This window comes from Psammomys obesus, unplaced genomic scaffold (assembly GCF_907164565.1).
Source record: "Psammomys obesus unplaced genomic scaffold, mPsaObe1.curated_primary_1811, whole genome shotgun sequence".
In the NCBI taxonomy this organism is placed as follows: domain Eukaryota; kingdom Metazoa; phylum Chordata; class Mammalia; order Rodentia; family Muridae; genus Psammomys; species Psammomys obesus.
In genome coordinates, this window is record NW_026596079.1 from 590,110 (window position 1) to 604,178 (window position 14,069).

General features: G+C 56.0%; 3 protein-coding genes across 7 annotated transcripts; 2 read left to right on the top strand and 1 right to left on the bottom strand.

The window, feature by feature from the left end:
• The first annotated feature begins 2 nt into the window (after nucleotides 1–2).
• On the top strand, nucleotides 3–2,492 carry CUNH8orf82 (chromosome unknown C8orf82 homolog). Of its 2 annotated transcripts, XR_008722365.1 has the most exons (4): nucleotides 3–283; nucleotides 726–774; nucleotides 962–1,824; nucleotides 1,968–2,492. XR_008722365.1 is itself a non-coding variant. In XM_055626617.1 (3 exons), the coding sequence occupies exons 1-3, from the start codon at nucleotides 122–124 to the stop codon at nucleotides 1,405–1,407; spliced, it is 657 nt and encodes a 218-aa protein (XP_055482592.1). In that variant the 5' UTR covers nucleotides 3–121; the 3' UTR covers nucleotides 1,408–2,492. The 2 variants fall into 2 exon arrangements, 1 of the variants encoding a protein (XP_055482592.1); XM_055626617.1 differs by having other exon boundaries at nucleotides 962–2,492.
• Nucleotides 1,765–9,389, top strand: Lrrc24 (leucine rich repeat containing 24). Of its 4 annotated transcripts, none has more exons than XM_055626608.1 (5): nucleotides 1,765–1,824; nucleotides 5,773–6,017; nucleotides 6,219–6,497; nucleotides 6,640–6,808; nucleotides 8,358–9,389. In XM_055626608.1, the coding sequence occupies exons 2-5, from the start codon at nucleotides 5,838–5,840 to the stop codon at nucleotides 9,290–9,292; spliced, it is 1,563 nt and encodes a 520-aa protein (XP_055482583.1). In that variant the 5' UTR covers nucleotides 1,765–1,824; nucleotides 5,773–5,837; the 3' UTR covers nucleotides 9,293–9,389. The 4 variants fall into 4 exon arrangements, with proteins under 4 accessions (XP_055482583.1, XP_055482585.1, XP_055482581.1 ...); XM_055626610.1 differs by having other exon boundaries at nucleotides 1,793–1,824; nucleotides 5,804–6,017; XM_055626606.1 differs by lacking the exon at nucleotides 1,765–1,824 and adding an exon at nucleotides 5,280–5,352.
• A 153-nt stretch (nucleotides 9,390–9,542) lies between these two features.
• Lrrc14 (leucine rich repeat containing 14) lies at nucleotides 9,543–14,019 on the bottom strand. The gene is made up of 4 exons (XM_055626614.1): nucleotides 13,534–14,019; nucleotides 11,505–11,858; nucleotides 10,726–11,310; nucleotides 9,543–10,626 (listed from the first exon to the last, which is right to left on the bottom strand). The coding sequence occupies exons 2-4, from the start codon at nucleotides 11,831–11,833 to the stop codon at nucleotides 10,059–10,061; spliced, it is 1,482 nt and encodes a 493-aa protein (XP_055482589.1). The 5' UTR covers nucleotides 11,834–11,858; nucleotides 13,534–14,019; the 3' UTR covers nucleotides 9,543–10,058.
• Between the last annotated feature and the right edge of the window lie 50 nt (nucleotides 14,020–14,069).

Genomic DNA, 14,069 nt, shown 5'->3' on the forward strand with positions numbered 1-14,069 from the left:
CACACCGCTTACCTCCTTCCGGGGCGGAGCAGGCAGCCCCGCCCCGCCGGACTCGTGCTACCGGCGGAACCCACAACCCCGGGCCACAGCTCAGTCTGTGACCTGTTTCCGCTGTGGAAGGATGTGGCCGCCTTGCAGGGCGCTGCGTAACTTAGCACTAGTCTCGGCGAGGTCACAGGGAGCTCGGGCCTGCAGTGGGGACGAGCGTGTCTCCTACACACAGGGCCAGAGCCCGGAACCCAGAACCCGGGAGTATTTCTACTACGTGGATCACCAAGGCCAGGTGTGCCTGGCGCAAGACAGGAGCCCTGAGGGAGCTGCCAGCCAGAGGGGAAGAGTTCTAGGGCTGATACCTCGGAATAGAGGCTGCGTGTGGTGTTGAGCCTGACTTCCAAAGCCCAGGCGGGGAGCCGGAAACCAGCGCCAACCTCTTAAGGCGACCCCGTCCCAGTCCCGCTGGTCCACACTAGCCTGGCCTAGCGCCAGTCCCAGAGCTGAATGCTCGGGACTGCGGGAGACAATCGGCAGTCAGACCTGCTTTAGAGCTGGGGTGGGAGGAGGCTGCAGTGCTGGTAGCCGTTATGTGGCTGTGGGAACTCCTCAGGGCCCTTCTCATGCCCCCTTGAACACACTCTACAGAAAAGGCCAGGACAGCGAGCACAACACTGGGCCCAAGGCCTTCCTGCCAGGACTCACTGTCCACTGTCTGTCCCTTCTGTCCGCAGCTTTTCCTAGATGACTCCAAAATGAAGAACTTTATCACCTGCTTCAAAGGTATTGCTCGCTGCCCTCCGTGCCTCTCTCCCCCTGCCCGTCAAGGCCTCATCTTCCCGGCTTCTGAGGGAAGCCCCCACCTCCAGGGGGCGGCGGTCTCGAGCCAGTGCTGGGGTGCCCAGGAAATGGAGTCTGTCCGGGCAGCTCGCTCACGGAGCGTGAACAGTCGTGCCTTTTGTTCCCACAGACCTGCAGTTCCTGGTCACTTTCTTCTCTCGCCTGAGACCCAACCGCAGCGGGCGCTACGAGGCTTCCTTCCCCTTCCTCTCGCCTTGTGGCAGAGAGCGAAACTTCCTGCGCTGTGAAGACCGGCCGGTGGTCTTCACGCACCTGCTGGCCCCCGACAGCGAGGCGCCTCGCCTCTCCTACTGCGGCGGCGGCGAGGCCCTGACGACACCCTTTGAGCCGGCCCGCTTGCTACCCCTGGCGGCCAACGGGCGCCTGTACCACCCGGCCCCGGAGCGCGCGGGAGGCGTGGGCCTGGTGCGCTCGGCCCTGGCCTTCGAGCTCAGCGCCTGCTTCGAGTATGGACCTGGCTCACCCTCGCTCCCCTCTCACGTGCACTGGCAAGGTCGCCGCATCGCCCTAACTATGGATCTGGCCCCGCTGCTGCTCGCCGCCCCGCCTCCCTGAGCCTCCCCGGCTGGGGCTGGGTGGGGAGGGTTAGGGCAAACACTGGGCTTTGTAGCACTCGCAGGTTCACCCTCGGCTCCGGCACTCCGGGTTGACCTAGATGTCCCCTGTCAACTGCACGCCGGGAGTGAGTGCGCGTGCGCGCAGGGTACGCCTTAGGGCCACAGTAGCCTGGCGCTGTCCAAGGTTCTGGCGCGGCTCTGCTATCCTTGGTCCCTACAGAGGTCCTCTCGGCCACCTCTAACCCTTTCACCGGCCTTGCATCCCACGGATTGGCCCACGCTGGTCACGTCAGGCAGGGCGGCAAGCGCAAGGAGCGCTTGTGTCGGTGCGCGTGCGCGCCCACCCCAACCCCCCCGCTGCTTCTCCAGTCTTGCAGCCGCAAGCACCGCGGGGAGTCGCTCGCCACTGGAGCAGGTGAGGGGGGGTTAGATCCTGGCCCAAGGTCACCAGGCTCGGGGGCGGGATCGGGACCCTCTAGGTTCTGACTGGGGCACCTAGGAAAGGTCATAGGATCTGGCCGGAGGTGGGGGGATGGAAACCACGCCCTCTATGAGCAGGCTCGCATCCACTGGAGCGGGAGGGGGCGGCTAGGGAGAGGTATTGCTGGTTAAAAGCGCCAGGTCGCAAAGGCTGCCAGAGACCTTAGCTGGGGCTTCGTACTGAGCCCGAGGGAGGACACAGGGCTCCTCACCACCCACTTCCCGCCTAGATGGGCACCCAGGAGATCGGCATCCCACTCCTGCCCAGGATTAGAGGTTCATGTCCTGTTAAAAGGATTTCTGGGCTCATCTAGTAAGGGGCCCTTAATTCCTGTCATGGCTGTCTTGCACTGATGCACATCTGAGCGTCTGCATGAGCAGCAGCTCTGATCTCTAATGCACAGAGCAAGCGAGGCTTTGCTACTGAAGGCTGTAATACACAAGGCCTGAAGCCAGGGACCAAACAGTCATTTGTGCTCCCGGAAGTTAAAAGCCTAGCAAACGTCCCTGCTTCTTGGGGCTCCACATGTTTTGAGATATCTAGGAACTGCCTTTGCCTGTGCCAAAGCTATTCCATTAAAACTTTACTGCTGTGCTGCCTCATCTCTATTGACTTTAAATGATCATGTGACTTACAGTCGGTGCAAAAATTGAAAATAAACAGCAAGGCCGCTTAATACAATTCAACTTGACTCAGAGCAAGAAGACCTGGTGAATAAGCTGTTAAAACAGTAGACCATGCCAAATGAGGCTGGAGAACAGCGCACCCTTTTTCCTTAACTTCAGAAAAGCAGGCTTCTCAGCCCTGCTACCACCATTAAAACTGAGCTCGCTGTGCCTAGAGCTAGACCCCAGGCCTCCTGTCTCTAGGTTCACAGGCACACGCAATAGCTACTGCAGAAGGCACTTCTTTATAGTTTGAGAGGATGCTGCTCACATATCCTACTTAGAAAGCTAGGTGCCCAGTTGGGATGATGAGAGTGTAACTTGTGTGCTGGGGCCTGTGCCTGGTGTGCAGGAGACACTGAAGTCGATCCCCAAAAGGAAGGAGAGAAGAAGAAAAAAAGCGATTGATGACCGAAGGCTTCCCCCACATCCCAGCCAGGATATACCTACTCTAGAGACAGAGAGCCATTTGGAGCCACCTCGAAGGGTGGGGCGAAGGCTCTGAATTGCTTTTCCTACTGTTTGTCATATCCCTCAGTTCAAAAAAAAAAAATTACCCGAGAAAGCTAGGTGTGATGTCGTGCGCCTGTGACCCTGCCACATGGGAGCCTGAGCAAGAGTGTCTCAAGTCCAAGAATAGCGTGGGCCATAGCAAGATTGAGGCTCAAAGAATTAGAATGGCCAGGTGTGAGGCTCACACCCTTAATCCGAGTACTGGAGGGGCAGGAGGATCTCTGTGAGTTCAAGGCCAACGTGCTTTCCATAGGGAGTCAGAGACACAAGAAAGAAACCCTGTCTCAGGGGGGTGGGGCTGGGGGTGGAGAGATGGCTCCGTGGTTAAGAGTACTGGCTGCTGTTCTTCCAGAGGACCCAGGTTTACTTCCAAGCCTGCATTGGTGGCTCACAACCATCCTACAGAGAGAAATCCTGGGGGGCGGGGAGGGGGGAGGTTCAAGATGGTTTCTGTGGCCTGGCTGTCCTGGACTCACTTTGTAGACCAGGCTGCCTGCTGGCCAAGAATTAAAGAGATTAAAGGCATGTGCCACCATGCCCAGCTAAGAATTTTTAAAAAAAGAAAAAGAAAGAAAGAAACGAACTAGGCATAGTGCCATGGGTCTTTGAACTTGGAGGCAGAGACAGACATCTCTGGGTTTGGGGCCTTCATGGTCCACATAATGAGTTCTAGGCCGGCCAGAGAAACACCACAGACCCTGTCTAAAAGGAAATTAAAGTATGAGATAGTTGAGGAAAAATGTAACTCTAGGTAAACATCCACCAGCTTCCATCCCTACACAGGAGGATCATGGACCTCACCTGGCTGTTTCAACCACCGTTTCTTCCTACATCCCCCTCAGATCATGACAAATGACCCAAAAGCTGGGGTCATAGGTCTTGTGGGGTCCCTTGCTCTTGTGTTGGGGCACAAAGAAGTTTCTGCTCTGTGTTGAACTCTATGCTGATGCCAATACCCTTAGAGTGAGACCAAGAGAACGTGCCTGCCCAGAGCTGCTCTTCTAGGTCCATGCCTGGGTAACTGGGCCCTGGACTTGCCACCCAGCAGTTCCCAAGCCTATATTACTTCCCGTTGTATCTGGGATCCAAGGAGAGCCCGTCACCAGGTGAAGATCATGCTGTCCTGCTGGCGAAGAGCAGGAGGCTGTCAGCACAGGCCTAAGAAGAGGTCTAGGGTGAGCTATGGGCACTCAAGGAAAGATTGTTTTTGTTGGTTTTAAATTTATTTTTATTAATTAGTTTATTCACTTTGTATCCCCCCTGTAGCTCCCTCCCTCCTCCCCTCCCAATCCTCCCCTCGCTCCCCCTCCTCCACCTATGCCCCTCCCCCAGTCCACTGATAGGGGAGGTCTTCTCTTCCTTATGATCCTAGTCTATCAAGAGTGGCTGCATTGTCTTCCTCTGTGGACTGATAAGGCTGCTTCCCTCTCAGGGGGAGGTGATCAGAGAGCAGGCCAATCAGTTCATGTCAGAGACAGTCCCATTACAATGGAACCCACTTGGACACTGAGCTGCCATGGGCTACATCTGTGCAGGGGTTCTAGGTTATCTCTATGAATAGTCCTTGGTTGGAGTATCAGTCTCAGAAAAGATCCCTGTGCCTAGATTTTTTTGGTTTTGTTGCTCTCCTTGTGGAGCTCCTGTCCTCTCCAGGTCTTACTATTTCCTACTTCTTTCATAAGATTCCCTGCACTCTGCCCAAAGGTTGGCCATAAGTCTCAGCATCTGCCTTGATACCTGCTGGGTAGAGCCTTTCAAAGGCCCTCTGTGGTAGGCTCCTGTCCCGTTCCCTGTTTTCTCCCTCTTCTGATGTCCATCCCCTTGCCTTTCTGAATGTGTTTTTGTTTTTTGGAGTTTATTTACTTTATAAAAAGTGTGTGCATTCATGGGTCGGGGGAACAACCCCAGAAGTCAAAGGACACTTTGTGGAATCGTTTTTCTCCTTCCACCTTCACGTGGGTTTAATAGACGCAGACGCAGCTTAGGTCCTCAGACTTGCCAGACTTTATTCCTGCCTTTACTTGTGCGGCCATCTTGCTGCCCTCATACAGGCTTTACCAAGAGAAAAATATCTATTTATTTATTTATTATGTATACAGTGTTCTGTCTGCGTGTACACCTGCATGCCAGAAGAGGGCACCAGATCTCATTATAGATGGTTGCGAGCCACTGTGTGGTTGGGAGAGAATTGAACTCGGGACCTTTGGAAGAGCAGCCAGCGCTCTTAACTTCTGAACCATCTCTCCAGCTGCACACCATGACCAACCAGGCATTCACTATATAGGTCAGTCTGGCCTCAACTTAGAGAGCCACCCTCCTCTGCCTCCTGAGTGCTGGTGGTTTGGGGGTTGTTTGGTTCTTGTTTCGTTGGTTTTTCGAAACAGGGTTCCTCTGTATAGCCTTGGCTGTCCTTGGAACACACGCTGTAGAACTAATGGATATCTGCCTGCCTCTGCCTCCCAAGTAAATTCTGGGATTAAAGGCTGCACTGCCACCTCCCGGGCCCCTGGATGCTAAGTCTCACTGTAGTCCAGCCACACCGGCCTGGAACAGAGCTTCCGCCTGGCCTTGAGCTTACAACAATCCTGCCGCCCCAGCCTCCCCGGTGTCTAGGTTAAGAGCATAGCCCACCAAACCTGGCACGACATCCCTGCTCCTGCGCTGGCTGGATCATGTTAGCACTGGCTTGCTAACCCTGTTTCAGGAGGCGCATCCCATCCGGGTCCATTCCCTAGGGAAGCCACAGCTTCCCGGTGGGGCTCTTCGGAAATGGCCCCGGAGGCCCCCTCGCTGCTTCCGCTACTGCTGGGGTTGCTGCCGCTGCCGCTGCTGCCCGGACTCCCGCGTGCCACTGGCTGTCCCGCCGCCTGCCGCTGCTACAGCGCCACCGTGGAGTGCGGCGCCCTGCGGTTGCGCGTCGTCCCACCGGGAATCCCCCCCGGGACGCAGGTGGGCACTGTGCGGGACTGGAGGAGGGCCTTGCATTGAAGTGGTGGGCTACAAGTGCCCGCCGTAAAGGAAGAGACGGTGTGGACACCAGAGGTGCAGTGGAAGGTCCCTAGGGTGCAGAGGCAGGCAAGCGGGAGGGGGTGCTCCTTGGAAGTGCCATTCCCCACAGTGAAGCGATCTTCTCGTCCCCCCGGCCCCCAGACGCTGTTCCTGCAAGACAATAGCATCGCGCACCTGGAGCAAGGAGCCCTGGCACCGCTCGCTGCCCTACGCCACCTCTACCTGCACAACAACACCCTGCGAGCGCTGGAGTCGGGCGCCTTCCGCGCACAGCCGCGCCTGCTTGAACTGGCGCTCACCGGCAACCGGCTTCGGGGATTGCGGGGCGGTGCGTTTGTGGGCTTGGTCCAGCTGCGCGTGCTTTACCTGGCTGGAAACCAGCTGGCGAAGCTGCTGGATTTCACCTTCTTGCACCTACCGGTGAGCGACAAAGGCCCAAAGTGCGGGATCTTGCTGGGCTCTCGATAACCGCCGTACTGGCGGGAGGGGTTGGGGGAGAGAAGTCAACCTTGTCTAGCTTCCCATGGCCCTTTTCCCTGATGATCCGCTGTCCCTACTTCAGCGACTGCAGGAGCTGCATCTTCAAGAAAACAGCATCGAATTGCTGGAGGACCAGGCCCTGGCCGGCCTTTCCTCCCTGGCCCTGCTAGACCTCAGCAGGAATCAACTGGGCACCATCAGCAGAGAGGCCCTGCAGCCTCTGAGCAGCCTGCAAGTCCTGCGCCTCACAGGTAACTCTTCTTGGTCCACAGCTGCCCCAGTAGGGAGAAGCAGGCTTAGGTACACAGGAGCTTCCTACTGTCAGCTTCACACTGTGGCCACTTCTAGCCTGGGGAGTCTCTCACTCAGGAAGAGCCCGGTTCTTCACTTCACCGCAGAAAAAAAATTTCGGGATCCACAAGATGTCAGATTTATTGGAGTGGACATTAACATAGATTTGAAACATCAGCGTTAGGACAGGTGCTGTGGAAGCACCCAGGTGTCCGTGTAGGCCTTACAAAGTCACAAATACCTGTCTTTACAATAGCCATATAGACTTTTGTTTTTTTTTAAATGACTTCAGAAATCCCATGTCAAGGGATTGTTAAAGAACCTAAGGGAGCCAGGCATGGGGCACAAGCCTTTAGTTCCAGAACTTGGGAGGCAGAAAGATCTCTAAGCTTGAGACCAGCCTGGTCCCCAAAACTAAGTTCCAGGACAGCCAGGGCTATACTGAGAAACCCTGTCTTGAAAACAAAACAGACAGCTTAAGTGAGCTCCTAGAGTGGTTCCCATGCATTTGGACAGGGTTACATCAGATAATGCAAATTCCTAGGTAACAAGAGGAAGAAGCCCCTCCTGCAAACGAAGGTTTAGTCTGGGTGTTCCCCCTCCCCCCGAAATTACCTACAAAAGGAGTAATGTCGGGCTAGAGGGATGGTTTGGTGGGTAAGAGCACTTGCTGTTTTCCAGACAACCCAGGGTTCATATCCCAGCACCCACATGCCTGTAACTCCAGTTCCAGGGGATCTGACACCCTCAGACGTGAATGCAAACAAAACACAATGCTCAGAAAATAAAAATTTCTTATTAAGAAGTGTTTTGAAATTTAAAAAAAAAAAAAAAAGGGTAAGGTCATTCTTGAGGGTCATATATAAAAGGAATATTGTTCCACTGGCAATCTTCAAGCAAATGTTAATTGTGCTGTAATCCTTGATTCTCACTTGGTGAGAAGCTTCAACCAGATTCTGTGGGGACTTGCCTCCCTTCCTGTGCCCCTATAATCTTACCTTTCTGCCCTGCTTCACCATGGCACTCCCTGGGCAGGGCCACAACAGAACCTTCAGACATGGCAAAGGACCACCAGGAGTGCTGGTAGAGTAACAGCTCAGGGCCCTCCCTCCCTCCCTGGTTAAGGAAATCACAAGCTCCATAGAGTAACTTAACAGAAGCAAGGCTTTATTTTTGGATTTTCAAGCCAGGGTTTCTCTGTGTAGCCCTGGCTGTCCTGGACCTCTCCCTGTGGAGCACTGGTGCCCTTACAACTTGTCGTCAGAGGGGGACAGAATTGGAGAGTGCTCACTTGAGAACAGGGGTTCAGTGCTTGCACGGATGTGCAAGGACATGGAGGCTTGTGAAACTGGAACTTCAGACTGATGCTTTTTCAGGAACTTGAAGACAGGGAAGAGGGGATTAGGGCTCTGGCACTCTAGACTCTGTAGGCATCTGTAAGAGGTGGGAAAGGGCTTCCGTCTGGATTAGCAGGACGCGTCTACCTAGGCTGTATTCTGCCCTACACAGAGAACCCATGGCGCTGTGACTGTGCCCTTCACTGGCTGGGCTCTTGGATCAAAGAGGGGGGCCGCCGGCTGCTGAGCTCCAGAGACAAGAAGATCATGTGCGCGGAGCCCCCACGCCTGGCCCTACAGAGTCTCCTAGAAGTATCTGGAGGCAGCCTCATCTGCATCCCTCCTTCCGTGAACGTGGAGCCCGCGGAGCACACGGCCAACCTAGGGGAGGACCTGCACGTAGCCTGCCAGGCCTCAGGTTACCCACAGCCGCTGGTGGTCTGGAGAAAGGTGCCCCAGCCTCGCGATGGCAAGCCTCAAGCGCAGGCCCGGCTGGAAGGTGGGCCGCCAGGCCTGGGCGGCCACGCGACCCGGGACACCGGCAGCGGCATGCTCTTCCTCACCAACATCAGCCTGGCCCACGCAGGCAAGTACGAGTGCGAAGCCGCCAATGCGGGTGGCAAAGTGCGTGTGCCCTTTCATCTCCTGGTCAACGCGTCCCGGCAGCAGTCCCAGCCGCTACCCGCGCCGCAAGTCCCGGCTACGCGCCCTGTGGGGCATGAGCCCCGGCACGAGGCAGGCAGCATGGCCTTCCGAGCCCTGGGCCTAGCAACGCAGACGGCGATCGCAGCAGCCATCGCGCTGCTGGCACTCACTGCGCTGCTCTTGGCAGCCATGATCTGCAGACGCCGACGCCGGCGGAAAAAGGTGCCAGCGCCGCCGGGGGAGGGCGCTCTGTTTGTCAATGACTATTCCGATGGACCTTGCACTTTTGCGCAGCTCGAGGAGCTCCGAGATGAACGCGGACACGAGATGTTCGTCATTGACCGGTCCAAACCCCTCTTCGCAGAGATACCGCCAGAGGAGCCGCCTGAACACAACCCTCCCGAGGGGCTCATGTCTGGGCTACGCCTCCCTCCACGTGTGGCCTATGAGATCCATTGCTGAGCCTGCGCGTATCAATGACGTGAGCACTGGGGATTGGCCGGTGCAGCTCGCGCATGCCCAAAGTAAAGTAGAAGCCGCGCCAAGGCGCTGTGTTGGAGCCGGTAGTGGGTCTGTGAATGATGCGGGCTGTGGCTAAGGTGGTCCCAGCCGCCAGCTCTAGCGACTCACCCTAGCTCTGGACAGTAGCAATAGTGGGATAACCTAGTGAGGATGACAGGCAGGAGACTGGATGACACTTGACAACTGGCCATAAGACAACACTAGAAATGCAGGCAAGTCTTTCCCATCCATATAGGACACATAAAACCCAACAGAGCCATAAACTCACATTCCAGATACTGCACGTTTGTACCTTGCTCACACCTTCCAGAGCCAGGTAACAGGGTGCCTCGGGTGCTAGGCAGGGTACACGGTGTAAGGCCCCAGACTGCATGGGGCACTCCCAAACCGCCCGAGGCAGATCTGCATACATCTGCCTTAAGGCATTGCACTCCTGCTAAGGGTATGGGATGTGCTGCTGTTTCCTGCAGAGGGGCTGCAGCCTAGAAGAGCCGTCAAGTGCAGCCCTACAGAGCAGCGGGGCACAGGCCTGAAACACCAAGTCACCCAGATCCTGGGCGCAGGTGAAGGGCACTGCAGAAAGCAGAGGTGACTCAAGGTATACCCAGGAGCAAGGCAAACTCTGCAGGAAACCTAAGGTGAGGGCCTTTGTGTCAGGCCTCCTGCAGGGTCCCAAAGGCTCTTGACCTCACCCAAACCCTAGAGATCAGAGGCTGAAATAGTCTGCAGCCAGCCGCCCATGGATGTCTGTGGTCCAGAGTACATGGGCACGGCCCGAAGCTAACAGCAGCTGGTGCAACTCAGCCTCTACACGGGCAAACTTCTCCTCATTGATGGAGGCTTTCAGAAGGATAGAGACAGGTGGCGGCCAAGGAAGGCCCTCATAGCAGTCTACAGGGAAGGGGTGCACCACAGTGCGCAGCTCAGCCTGTACCGCGGAGTCCTGAAGCAGCTCTTTAAGTCCTGCCGTAGACAAAGGATTGCCATAGAGACAAAGGTAGCGGAGGCTGGCACAGCGAGTCAGGGTGGGCAGTGTGGCCAAGAGCTGAGCATCAGCAAGATGGCACTCGGTCAGCTCAAGATGCAGCAGTGTGGCCGCCACAGCCTGCAGCAGACCCTGGAAGGGGGTCAGCTGGTCCCCTGACAAGTCGTTGCCGCTCAGATCCAGCTTTTTAAGGTGGGCAGCGTGAGAGCTCTGAGCCAGGAAGTGTAGGTCCTCAGGTAACAGTGCACAGAAGCCCAGTTCTAGGCTTTCCAGGGGCCTCTTCAGGGTGCTGCGGGGACAAAGGGGTTACAGAGGGGTCATGGGCGGCAAGGCCAAGGAGAAGGTCCTCACACAGAGAAGGGACAGAGCAATGGGAGGGCCTACTCACCTGAGCAGTTGATCCAGCCTGCCGGAAAGGAGAGAAGAGCCAATGCTGAGCTCCCGAAGACAGATGAAGCGGCCCATCTGAGCCAGAAAGTAGCGAAAGTTATCCAGACCATCCACGGAAGCCTGCCTTGAGTCCCCATGCACGTAATGCAGTCTCAGGCTAGCTAGGTGGTGAAAGTGGGCCACGTGTGGGATAATGACAGACAGGCCACGCAACCCCAGGTTATTGAAGCGCAGGTCTATACGGCGCAGGCAGCCCGCATCCAAAACCTCCAGCAGGGCCATAGTGTTGTGAATGGGCAGATCTTCAGCCCGGAGGTCCCGGCAGCAGATCCGCAGGGGGCTGTCCGCACTGCTCTGGAGTGCCTTACGAAGGAATGTGTAGGAGGCCCGGTTTACCCGAAGGTCTACCCGAACTTCCACGGGGACGGGGGCCAGCCCCGGCTCCACACCCCCACCGTGCTGCTGAGCAATGCATGTTCTGGCCACGGCCGCTGCACAGTCCCACACGTTCATGGTCCCACGATCCTGCTCCACTCCGTCATCCAGGAGACCAGTCATGTCCAGTACCCGCAGTGCCTGCTTCCTGGGGGCAGGGATGGGCAGAGACAGGGGATGAGGGAGAAGGGCCCACATCCCACCCAGCCACCTCGTATAGAAGCGACAAATAGGACTAGTCCCGTCCCGCGCTCTTGCTAACCTTAGAACTACAGACTAGAACCAACTCAAAGAGTGCTCTCTGTACCCCCTAGTCCACGGGCTCCTCAGAGGAAGGCATACCTGCAGGTGGGTTGTGCGCCAGCCTCCACTTCTGGGGTGTGAAGCCGGGCGGTCAGCCCCAGGATCACAGCCTGCATGCTTTCCGTGCTGAGCCGCTCCTGCAGCAGGGCTCGGCTGCAGTGGGCACACTCCTGCAGCAGCTGCTGGAAGCTAAGCAGTGGGAAGGGCCACGAGTACACCAGCTCACGCAGCACATCCGTCTTCTTGTCCATGAAAGCCACCTTGAACAGCAGGGGGAAGAGCTCTCGGGGCAGCAGGGGCAGGGCCTGGCAGGCAGCTGGCTCACACTGAAGCACCTGACGTGTGCTGAGGAAAACAAGTGTGTGCATGGTGCTGGACCAGCCGGACAGTCACCTGCAGGAGAGGGATCTTAATTAGGGACAGTATCAGGATACACGCTCTCCAGATTCTCAGTGGTACAAAAGCCCCCCCCCCCCCCGGTATCTGACGTGGAGTTGGCAGTTAGTGGAGGAGAGTTGCACAGAGGAACGCGTCTCTGTTTGGCTTGAGACAGGGTCTCCCTGTTCTAAGCCCAGGCTTGTCTTGAACTTGTGGCAATCCTCCTGCCTCTTCTGGGATTACAAGCAGGTGCCATCACACCTGGCAGGAGTATTTCCTACCAAGTGCTTAGAGCTGTGCAGAGTGGGCAGGAGACAGTTCCATATCCCAGCATCTCGGGGGAAAACAAAGCATTAAATAGCACGCGAATAGTGTAGCACAGTGTACGTGTGGCCTTCCGATAGACAGCCTTCGCCCTGCAGGCCCAACATTGATGCTTTGGGCCTCCCAAATCACAAATATGACTCAGAAATCATTCCTCAAAAGTAAAGTATAGGCTGGGCATGAGGTTGTACACCTTTAGCTCCAGCACTGGGGAAGCAAGAGGAAGGTATCTCTAAGTTCAAGGCCCATCTAGTCTATTTATCCATACAGCGTAACATGCTGCCTCAGAGAAGAGAAAAATAAAATGAAACTAAGGGGCTGGAAGATGCCTTTCTGTATAGTGCTTGCTGAACGGTCATGAGGACCTGACTTCAGATCCCAGAACCTATGTACGAGCAGGATATGGGTGACATACCTCTGTAATCCCAGGACTGGAGTCAACAGAAACAGGAATATCCCTGAAACTTAGTGACTGGCCAGCCCAATACTTGAATTCTAGCAGGTTTGGTTGCTTGTAAGACAGGGGATGGAGAGATGGCTCAGCAGTTAAGAGCAGTTACTGATCTTGCAAAGATCCCAATTTGGTTTCTGGAACCCACAAGGTATGTCACAGCCAGCCAAAACTCCAGTCCCAAGTGACCTGATGCAGATGCCCTCTTCTGCCCTGAGGGCTTTTGCACACACATGATGCATACACACACACTCAGACAGACACAACTAAGGGAATGTAAATATTTTCTTAAAGTGAAATAAACTGCAGTCCTCTCTTCTCACCAGCACAGGAACAGTTAGAGAATCCCTGCAGAGACAGCACGGATTTAAAGAGGTATAAGCACATATTAGAAAGTGCCAGGTTCTGGTTTTTATAAAAGGGTCCTGGGCACAGGTGAGGTGCAGCCTCTGAGATCAAGGCCGTAAGTGTGAACTCCAGAGATAACAGTTTTCTAGGGTATTAACTAGGCACAGAAATCCCCGAGGAAATGTAACTCTCACCCTCTGGGGTCCCCTCTTCACTGAGAAACCACTGTACAGTGACCAAGTCTTAAATTCATGGGATGCAGAAAGATTCAGGTCAGAAACTGTCAAAGCATTCCAGGTGAGAAGCCTCATGCAGAAGAACCCGAGGCTGAATGATTCCTGCTACACAGGGTCAGAGGACTACCTACAGGCCGAACACCTTACCCTACACACTACGCCACCACACTAGAAAACACAGGTTGGAAAACTAAGGCCTAGGCTTTACCCAAAGTCGCAGCACGGGGCTGAAAGGCAGAAAGGCCTTGACAGAACCCTGGGATTTGCTACATCTGAAACCATGAACAAGTGCTTAAGAAACCCCGGGTGACTACCCTCGACCTGGCTCTACCTTACGGTAATATCGCGAGGAATGCCTCGATGAAAAGATGAGCCGACCGGTCACGCGTCATAAGAGGAAAAAGGAAGGCAGCCGCCGGCCTGGCCTCCAAGCAAGGATTGGTGATGAGGCGGTATCCAGTAGACAGCGGTCTCTGCGGTGCCACACAGTCGCGTACGCTCGGCTCCTTCACGAATCAAGCCCAGAACCTCAACTAACCCGGGCGAGCCTGTTCCTACAGGGCGACAAGGTCCTCACCCGCCCCTTGGTAGCCCTGCGTTTGCGGGGCTCACCCCGGCCCATCCCCGCGCAGCGCTACCTCCCGAGAATCCGCCGCGGCCGGGGCCTTCAAGCGCCAGCCCCCTTCGATCCCGCCGTCCAAGTGCCCTGATCCCTGCCGGCTGCCGGCTCTTGGCCCCGCTCGGATCCCAGCCTAGCGGTCCCAGCTCATACGCCCCTACCACCAGGGCCTCCAACCCCTCCACCAGCCTAGCCCGGCGCCGCGCAGCAGCGTGGCGCGCGGCGATGACGTAAGTCCCACATGCCCC